Source organism: Fulmarus glacialis, unplaced genomic scaffold, assembly GCF_000690835.1.
Source record: "Fulmarus glacialis isolate BGI_N327 unplaced genomic scaffold, ASM69083v1 scaffold2449, whole genome shotgun sequence".
Classification (NCBI taxonomy): domain Eukaryota; kingdom Metazoa; phylum Chordata; class Aves; order Procellariiformes; family Procellariidae; genus Fulmarus; species Fulmarus glacialis.
Genome location: NW_009231244.1, coordinates 3,799 through 13,788, shown reverse-complemented (window position 1 = coordinate 13,788; position 9,990 = coordinate 3,799). Strand labels below are relative to the sequence as shown.

Below are 9,990 nucleotides of genomic sequence, written 5' to 3'. Positions count from 1 at the left end.
AGAGAAGTGTTGTGTATTAAGAGGACACTGAGCGCGTGTCTTCATTGCCAGGAAGGAACAACTCTGCACTGAAAAAGAAAAAAAAAAAAAAAGGCAGTTATGCCTTAGGATACCAGGGGCATTATGTAGGGACCAGAGGACATGCAGGGCCAAGTGTTCTACAGTGGGGCTGTGGCCAGCCTGCTCTGGAGCTGGCTCGCCACGAGCAGTGAGGATACCAGCCCCTCTGCCCTGCGTGGCTAGGGGAACAGACATCACATCCCACAACCGGGGCATTTAGGCAACGTAGAGGTAATCTTAGAGTTACCTCAGGTTCCACGTGTCTGAAAGTGGCCGCTCAAAATGGAAAACTAAGGCCAATGCAGCTTACAAAAAACACACCAGGCAGAAGCACTGATGTCGATGTCTCCGTTACAGGTCCATGCACCCTTCTGAGGCACCCACCCCTTCTCTAATCCTGCAGAGCATTATGATTTGGAAGCACATGATGGGAATTTGATCTTGCAAAGCAAGGACAGGAGAAATCACCTGCTGGGGCACCACGGAGAGCTAGTAAGGGCCTCATCAGATGGAAGGTTCCTTCCTGAAAATGGGCAAAGCTATTTTTAGTTTTCCATTTATCTCTTCCTCCTGAATGTGGCTGGCAGTTGCACTGCCCTTTCGCCTCCCGTGGACTTTACCCTGTTGCACGCACACTTGGCTGCTCATAACACAGCCCAAATTAGGAATAAAATCTTTGGCTTTAGAAATAAGGCTATAATGAAAACCCAGAAAAAATTACAGAGAAGTTCTATTTTTCAACTCTGCAAAACAGAACACGCAACAAAGAATTTAGTTTTTATTTAATTTGTTAATTGCACATGATCTCCTTTTCATGCAGTACTTCCAGCCACTGTGAGCTTTCTGGGCAGGGGTAGGTTAGGCACTACTCCCCCCTACTCCCCCAAAAGAGGCAATTATTTGTAAAATATCATACTTGCATGTCTTAAACACAGCCAAAATAGAGTCACTCCATTAAGATGGCTAAGTATTCACTTATATACATATTCACAATAGGAAAAAAAACTAAGTAGAGCTGGCAAGAAATGTTTGGTAAATGTTAAATCAGATAAAAATGCAGCTTTGGTGTCCTCTCATTAGTGTACGTATGACTGCTTTCAGATGGGGAGAATCCAGAAAAAAAGGAATGGGAAGGCAGGACAGAGAAAAGACTTGTGTTGGTGGCAACACGCTGTTGTTTCGGCTCAACTGCATTTGAAACCCTACGTGAGAACATGAAAGCATGCCTTCAGCAAACGTGGCTCCACCTGCCTCCTCCACCTGAGGGGATGCGAATCAATGTCCTCCACCGCCCAGGAGAGGGCTCTTGGGCTATACAGGCACTGTCGCCTTTTATGAATAGATGAACTGGCAAAGGGAGCATGGGCTGTGACTGCTCTGTCACCACAAGCCCTTCAGCATTTTAAGTAAAAGAGGAAGACTGTACCCCAAGTACTTCACCCGTGAGCGAGTGATGCTTCTGCCATTCCAGGACACTCAGTAGGGAAATGCTCTTGATTCCAAGTTCACCCATCCCAAGGATGCAGAGCCATATCCTGGAAAAGTAAGGCTGATACCGGATGGGTCTCCTCAACGATTCCATTCTCCTCTCCAGCTCCTGGCTAGACTTGAGCCTATTCACTAAACCTCGTCAGACTTCTGTCAGAGCTGCATCTTTGCCACTACTGAAGTGAAGGATTTCACTCTGGCAACAGGATCATTTCTTTAGAAATTATACTAATTATTGAACACATTCATTGGGATCCAGGAAAAAAATAGACTGTTTTTACTCAATTCTTTAATCTTTATAGGGATGAATCATTTTCACACCGCTTTACACCACTGCCTTAAAAGAAAAATATTCCTTTAACACCGCAGCATGGACTTCTTCCTTCTTTACCCTCTTGACAGAAAGCCTATGTCATGACATGAAGCCTACAGAGTTTGCCTAACAACAAATAGCATAACGTAGATTATTTCACTGCTTGTAAGAGAGGCACAAGAGAAAAAAAAACACATGGGAATTTGTCAAGCATACACGCAAACCAACAAGAGGAAGTATCCCAATAATTACACTCATTAATCAAAATTTGAATGCCCTTAAGCTTCCTCAGGCCTTTCTCATTAAGAGGTGAACGTTGTACCCACTTGTCTGAAATATGGAATTTTCTGCCTGTGGTTGTAGCGGTAGCTGCAGTTGCAAACCCTTCTGTCAACAGTTTTAACAAAAAAGCCCATTTTAGAGGTGTGTCATTCTCACCTAATTCTACTCAGCACACCATATGTAGTGCAAAGGTCAGAAAACATGTTTTGTTGAATATTTTTTTAAAAAAGGTCTCATGGTTGTAAAACATTACACTTTTTCCCTTTCAGAAGGGCTGTGCCATTTGGTGTGCCCGCTGCTGCTTGGCATCAGCTAAGGGAAGGTACTGGTGCCGACACTTGGAAGGAAAAGAGCTTGCCATGGTTCAACTACCAGCACCAGCAGTTTCGCTGTTATAGGAGAAGGAAGACGGACTCGTGTGATACCAAAGTGGCCAGTGGCTGGGGAAACAATCTGCTTACAGGACTGGGACAAGTAGTTCCACTGCTGTGCCTGCTCACCCACCGGGATACTTGGGTGCTCTTGTGCTCACTAGCGATGGGAACCACTTGAACCACCAGTCTGGTTGAGCGTAGTATCAAGGAGGCTGGAGAGGGACGCCAGCTGGGAGAGTGCAGAGGACAACTATTTATTGTGATTTAAACTTTCAGAAGAGGATTAAGGGCAGTTGAATACGTACCTCTGAAGGTCTTTGCACAGACTTCTGAGCGTGCTGCTTCTCCTACAGAGTTCAGAGCCTAGGGCTGAGCAAGACCTTCCCTGCAATTACACCTCTCGTTGCCAGTACAAACTAATGACACAAATTGCAGAGAGTTTGGTCGCTAGCAGGTATATGTAGTGGATGCAGCACTGCAGCTAAACACAGTGAGCTTCTTAAAAGTCTAAAGGTGGCACAGATGAGCAAAAGAGACATTTATTATAACTGCTACAAATTCATGAGCTACATCCTTACCCTTGCTCTCTTCTGACTGATGGAATAATAATGCAAGAATCTAATAAATTAACCAGAAAACAAAAAAAACCACCAGCCTTTGCAAGGTCTCCAAAGCAGAAAGCTGACAAAAACCATACAGACATCTCACATGACTGACTTCAGTCCTTTATGTTGACAGTCCATTTATTCCTTTTTCCATTGCCACAAAATTTACACACGTACAGCTTACTCAGCAGCAAATCTCTCAGGTGCATTGAATGAACAGATGCTTGCAGGTTTGCTCTCCTTGGCATGACACACATGACAAATTACATTTAAATTTAGAATTGGCAAGTACAAATGCTATGGCTCAGTTTCAAACACTCTAGGATGTAAAACTTGGCACCAAGTTTAAAAATACATACAGCGTATCTAGGAACTAATACTGTATGCACTGAACAACTTGGAGACATCTGTACCATTTCTGATTATAAATTGACCAGCCTAGGTGCTACCATTGTACTAGCTTACCTAAAAAGCGAGTCAGAGTGCCCTGTAAAGTGGAACAGTGGACAGTAGCAAATTATTAAAATACATAAGGAAGTCATCATTTGAAAGCAGTTTATTTACACTTATTTTTATGATTGCTCAAGTGTGAAGGTGTTACTCCACGCTATTATTTATGGGAATGTAAAATGCGTACATGGTTTCAAATGGATAGAAGACTAGGAAGGACGAAAGAAAAAGTATACTATGCCTAGTAAGCTGGTTGATAAGGAGCAGCTCCTATCTTGAGAGTATTTTGCCCAGTCTTTCTCTCTTGGAAGGTGTCTTCCGTGAAGGATCCTCACAGGAATGAGGCTTAAGAGTAAGTGAGTGTGTATATATAGAAACTGAACACTGTGCTAAGCACCTTCCTTCTTCCTCAGATTAACAAGGCAAAAAACCTCAACCCACATGCATTTTTATGCTCTATTTATTTTAAAAGGTAAAAGGTTCATCAGGTTGATTTGAGGGAATTCTCAGCATGAACAAATGTTTCACAAGCTCTGGCGCTATACAACTATTCAGTTACATCACATACCAATAGATTAAACTACTTCTGGTCAGTTATATTATAGCTATATATTTTAAGTGGCAATTGTGTGAATAAGAAGCATTCCACCGCTTTTGGCTGGCTAAATGCACCTGATGTTATGAGATGTTACGCATTCTCCAAAGCCTACAGGGCAGATACAGAAATGGCTTGTTTTGGGAAGGAAGAGTAGGTAAATAAAATGCATTAAAAAGAGCATAATACTGTTTTTAAATCTCTGTTGACTTCTGTAGAATACCTGGACTTCTGTACACAAATGCCCTTCTAAAAAGAAGTAGTCAGAAAGTAGTAATTTGGCTTAATATTACTCCCTAACTCTACGCAGCAGAGAGAGGCAGCTGAAGACTGAGACGCTGACATCTAGTGGGTGCCATGCAAGATCTAAGACTTACAAATACTGCTTAGGGTAAAAAGACCACTAATATAAATCACTCCTGGGGCATTTGTAACTTGCCTGCTATATTCTTATTAACAGAAAATTTGCTATTGTTTTCAAATTTGTCCTAACCCTGCTTTTTAAACATCATGCACAACTGAAATTCTCTCAAACGGAAGAATGAAGGTAATCTCTCTGTACGCAGCATGTACATTTGTTCTTGTAGGCTGCAGTGACATAATGAAAGCTGACTGCTTATATGAAACTCTAAATATTAGAGTTTAAGAGAATACTGTAAGCTTTTACACCCTCACAACTACAAACTAAAATAGTATGCTGTCATGCAATACTTAAATGATCTGATGTGATCCAACAGATATAAATTACATAACTTAATGCATCTATTGAGCTCTGATTACAGAAAATATATTGATCATAGCTGTACATACTCTTTAGCAACTCTTTGTTTTGTTTTAACAAACTTTTACAGTGGCTATGACAAACTCATTTTGATGAGGTAGCATTTAAAAGAGCCCTGTGTGAAGACGCGTTGAATAGTTTCTGGTAAAACTCTTTTGTGCTTAGCCATTGGAAGAGACGCTGTTGAGAAACAGGAGACTGACCTCTGTACGCTTTATAATCGATAGCTGGTGAAAGGGGAGAAACAAATGACAACAAATTCAGATTTGGTGAAAACTAGTCCAGCTCCACTAGCCTTGAGATCAATGATACTGCATTAATTTAGTCTTTTTTTCCCTTAAATAAATGTTACTGAATCCACAATACATCCAGAGGCATGAATGCTTATCATCAATAATGTCAAGTCTCTTTACCCCTAACTATTTCTCCAAAGTGGAAGCCAACTAGTTAAGTCTTTGGGCTTATTCAGATTTATTTTCTGTGAGAAGTGCCAGAAATTGCATTTATAACTATGTTGCATTTGGCTAGAATTTACGATATGTTTCAGGCTACAAATAAAACTAAAAGTTATATTCCATCAGTTCATTATTTAAAATAAAGTAAATGAGACACATAATTGAAGACTAACTGAATTATGATAATCAAACATGAATTATAGAAGCATCTTTGGTTGTTTAATGTCTACTTTAAAATGGTTAATAAAAAAAGCTGGAGTTGCAACATAGCATAGAGCAGCAGCCCTTCCTCAGCAATGCTACTGTTACATGTCCAAGCACTTCAAGAAGAATAATGAGGAACTTAATCTCACTGGCAGAAAACAAAAGGCCGGATGCAATCAACCTATACATCTAGGACTTAAAAATAAAATCTAAAATTTTGGCAATAAGTAAAAAAAGCATAAGTGTTTTTTTGTTTTGCTACAATTCTATATTAGGACAAATCCACAGAACTAACTTTTATAAAAATACAACATACTGCATAAATTTTATTTAGGGATTTAATTTATATACCACAAATACTGCTTTTAATATAAGTACAATATAATACAGTTTTATTTATGTAACTGCTGGTGTTCACTTTGGATCACGAACTGAATTGCATGCTGTGCTGTCAAAACTGTAATAAAATGGCCTCTAGTTAAACTTCTCCAAAGTATAAAATCATGCAAAATCTACATCCTATATGATACAACCAGTACAATAATTGAAGCCAATAGCCTACTAACAGCCTGGACTATCTTCTGAGTTTGTTCTTGCAGTGTCCACAAGTCAGCCATCATTTTCTTTAGGCAGAAAGGAAGAATTTCAGTTTTGTCTGCAGAATGTCATCACGACCACTGAAACCAGCAACGCTGTGCACAGTTATCAGTCAACAAATCTTCATTACCTAATGCAGTTCAGAGTGCACATTTAGTCCATATTGATAAGTCTGGGGTTAGGAAGTTTTACGTTTTCCTCCTGTGACTACTGGTCGTGCATATTCCACAAAATCATCTATAAGAACAGGCCACGCTCCTGAAGAGAAGTCAAGCAATTCAGAAATTAATGTACCATTATTAGCAACAAATTGGTGTAGTTTCTAAATACAAAGGATCATCAGAAGCTCACTTTGACATTTCTGGCCTTTAACATGCATGACACGACAAACACTTGGAAAAAAGCATCTAACTAATACATTAAACATTTGAATCTCTTCTTGCAGCAATAGTTCTTAGTACAAACAAAATGTATTTAAAGCATAATCCACACTACAAAGTTTATAAACATTAGATGATAGCAAAACCATGGCATTCCTATTAGAGCCACTCATAAATTAGGAAATATTTCTGTACACAGTCATTTCAAAATCGCATTTGCAGGATTAGTAACAGAGTGTAAATTGCTTTTAGGTTAGTAAAAAAAAATACTCATGTAGACATTCTTGCAAGCAGAAAAATTATATATTTCCTTGCAGTTGGCAGCACTGTTATACAAAAAATACAGTTTCACTGAGACTCTTGGAGCATAACAGGTTCAAATAGCATGTGCTATATCATGGTGTGACAGTTATCTTTACTTCTATTTATGTATTACAGCAAACTAGTTAACCTTCTTATCATTACTGTTTTGGCAACGAGTATGACACTATTTGTAGCTACACCTCTAAGGGTAAACAAATTAAGACAGAAGGTAGCAGCATGTTCTGTTGTTTGTTTATAGCAATATTTTATTTCTGCTGTACCAATTTTTGAAGATATTTAACTACTGCTTACCTTCTTCATCATAGTTGGACATATCATCTGCAATCATATTTCCAAAGTCTAACAAAAGATTCCAAGTATCTTTTGGAATTGATCTTTTATGATGTTCCTATAAAGGAGGAAAAATGCTACTGTTCAATCCAAACTATTTTCAAATTCCACAGTAGTATTTTATACTGACATATACAGAAATACATGTTTTACAAGTATTTCTTCTTCTTCTTTTTTTTTTTTTTAAAAAAAATAAAGCTCAGAGCTTCCAAAGAAAGCTACAAAATAAATTGCAACTAAAGAAGGCAAAAAAGTGTAAGAAGTCTTTGATAGTTGTTTACTTCTTCCATTCTGCTTTTAGGGTATGTGTTCCTAACTTGTTATGGAAAAGAATAAAACAAATGCACTCTATACTTCTACTTAACAGCATCCATTCCAGGTTCTGAAACTGTGCAGCCATGTGTTAGCATTCTGCCACATCAACTTGAGCCCTTTTTTCCTTATCCCTTTCTACGTACACTTACCCAGTCTCTCTTTCAACCTGTTGGTTATAGTTGCACCTACACTCTTCTCACTTACTCCCAGACTGCCTTCAGCTATTCTCACCATAATGCACCACCTGCATTTGCTCCACTTCTGTCCAGTCTCCTTCTTCCCAGTCTGTCCTTTTCTCCACTACCACTTGCTTGTCTGATTTCAAGTATACTCTTTCTGCATCACCCCATTCACAAGTACCAGTTGCCACCCTGGCCAGTTTGAGCAGCACTCCAAAAAATTTCAGTCCCAGTCAGTGTTCTCTCAGCTTTTGAAGTCAGCACTCCCAAGAAGAGAGGGTGTGTGGGGAATCAGAACTACTAAACTTGTGAGCTGTAGGATCGAGTCAAATCATTCACATCTCCCTTCATTTGTTGATACTGCTATGTTACCTGAAGATAGCAGGGGTGATTAATAGGGAACTGAAGTTCAACAGCTAGTTCTGGTTTGCAGCAAAAAGTTGCAACTGCATGAAAAGACTTGATCGGTGAAGGGTTGGGTTTTTTGTGTTTGTGGTTTTGGTTGTGTCGTGGGGTGAGGTTTGGTTGGTTGGTTGGTTGGGTTTTTTTAAGCAGTAATACTCTAAAGTATTGAGAAGAATAAACTGCGTTTCAAAAATCTGGAACTTGATCAAAATGAGGTTGATGTCCCACACAACAGCAAACGTCCTCTCACTCAAGCCAAATGTCGTATCTTGACTGCAAAAAAACATGACAAGCAAACATACCTCCTGGAAAAGATTCCTTAAAACAAACGAAACACAAACAAACCCCCCCCATCCTAAAGAGTCCTAAGTTGCTTCGTTCTTAGGTTGAATTTTTTTAATCCAACACTTCTTCTAAAGTAAACATTCAGGTTAAATATTTGTAGCAAAGACACTTTATACCAGATCATCTAGATTATTGCTTGAAGTAGATATCTGCAGAACTGTCTGTTGCAACAAACTTGATCACATAGCCAAGTGGGAAAAAAAAGTTAGGACTTTTCTTCAGTTACATCTATAGATCTGAATTTGGATGTATTAAGGCAGTTAAAATGTGAAATGTTTTCACAAGTTCTCTTGATGCAACTGGCACATTATTAGTGAATAAAATAAATATACTGTCCAAAAATTTAGAAAAAACTTCAGAAAATATTGCAAAAAGTATACACTTTCCATATTAGGCATTGGTGATTATGAGACAAAATGCAGAAAAACTTAATTCTCCTGAACTACAGATAAAAAGATAAATTGGAAAAAAAAAAATCAAGATAAATTATGCATTATGTAACATTATATAAGGTATTTTTTTTGCACGTACATAGAAATGGAAATGTAGAAACATGGATGAATGAATCAGGTCTTTAATAAGAATATTTTGCGATTTCTAAAGTTTAATTTATGCATCTTTACTCCACTGCCCACAGAACTGCACTGGTAATAGAAAACTGTCAAGATCAGTTCACAACTATTATCTAAAAAATGAGTCAAAATAATTACTCAGACAAGAACTTTCGCTTAAAAAGAAAAGTCTCTCAGGTTAAGTCAGTCATAACAGAATTGACATTTAAAAATCACTGAGTTTATCCATTAATACTGCAAAAGGCAGAGCATAGTAAAATACATGGTTGACAATAATCACAGCTGTCTTGAGAATAAAGACAACAGAGGTTCAATCTACAATCATGGCTTCATTTCATGCAGAAGCTTTCATAAGTAGGAGGATACAAGATCCAGGAAGCAAGACGCTCTACTGCTTTGCTACATCTTTTTGCATTCTTCTCAATTAGAAAATTACATAGAGAAGATTTAATTTAGCTTGATTTAAGACTATTTTATATCCGTTTTCAAAAAGGAAAAAGTTCAAAGGAAGTATTCCTGTCTTTTTCTTTATTGTAAGCACAGCCTACAAGCCAGACTACTGTGGACTAAGATAGTTGGGAAGGAATATGGTACATACTTACCAACAAAAATTTATTCCAAAGATCTAGAAATTTAAACCTTCCTGACAAAACTAAATTCCAATATGCAATTGCCATTTCTAGATCTGCAAGAGACAAAGCAACACGTAAATATTACAGCACATTATACGCAATAAAACTCTTATGGTTAAACAATTAATGCTACATCCAGTACATTATGATACAATTGAATAACATTCTTTTAAAATCACTACAAAAATTATAATGAACTGTTTTCTGCTCTCACTGACCCAAAAGGCAAAAGACAAGCAGTAATGGTAAAAATTGCATGTTGAACATTGCAGTCATAAAGACTGAAATCTTTTTGTCACCATCC

At 38.1% G+C, this 9,990-nt stretch overlaps 1 protein-coding gene across 1 annotated transcript; it reads right to left on the bottom strand.

The window, feature by feature from the left end:
- Positions 1-5,927: 5,927 nt before the first annotated feature.
- On the bottom strand, positions 5,928-9,745 carry LOC104081647 (DCN1-like protein 2). Its single transcript, XM_009584480.1, has 3 exons — positions 9,657-9,745; positions 7,200-7,296; positions 5,928-6,462 (listed from the first exon to the last, which is right to left on the bottom strand). The coding sequence occupies exons 1-3, from the start codon at positions 9,729-9,731 to the stop codon at positions 6,383-6,385; spliced, it is 252 nt and encodes an 83-aa protein (XP_009582775.1). The 5' UTR covers positions 9,732-9,745; the 3' UTR covers positions 5,928-6,382.
- Between the last annotated feature and the right edge of the window lie 245 nt (positions 9,746-9,990).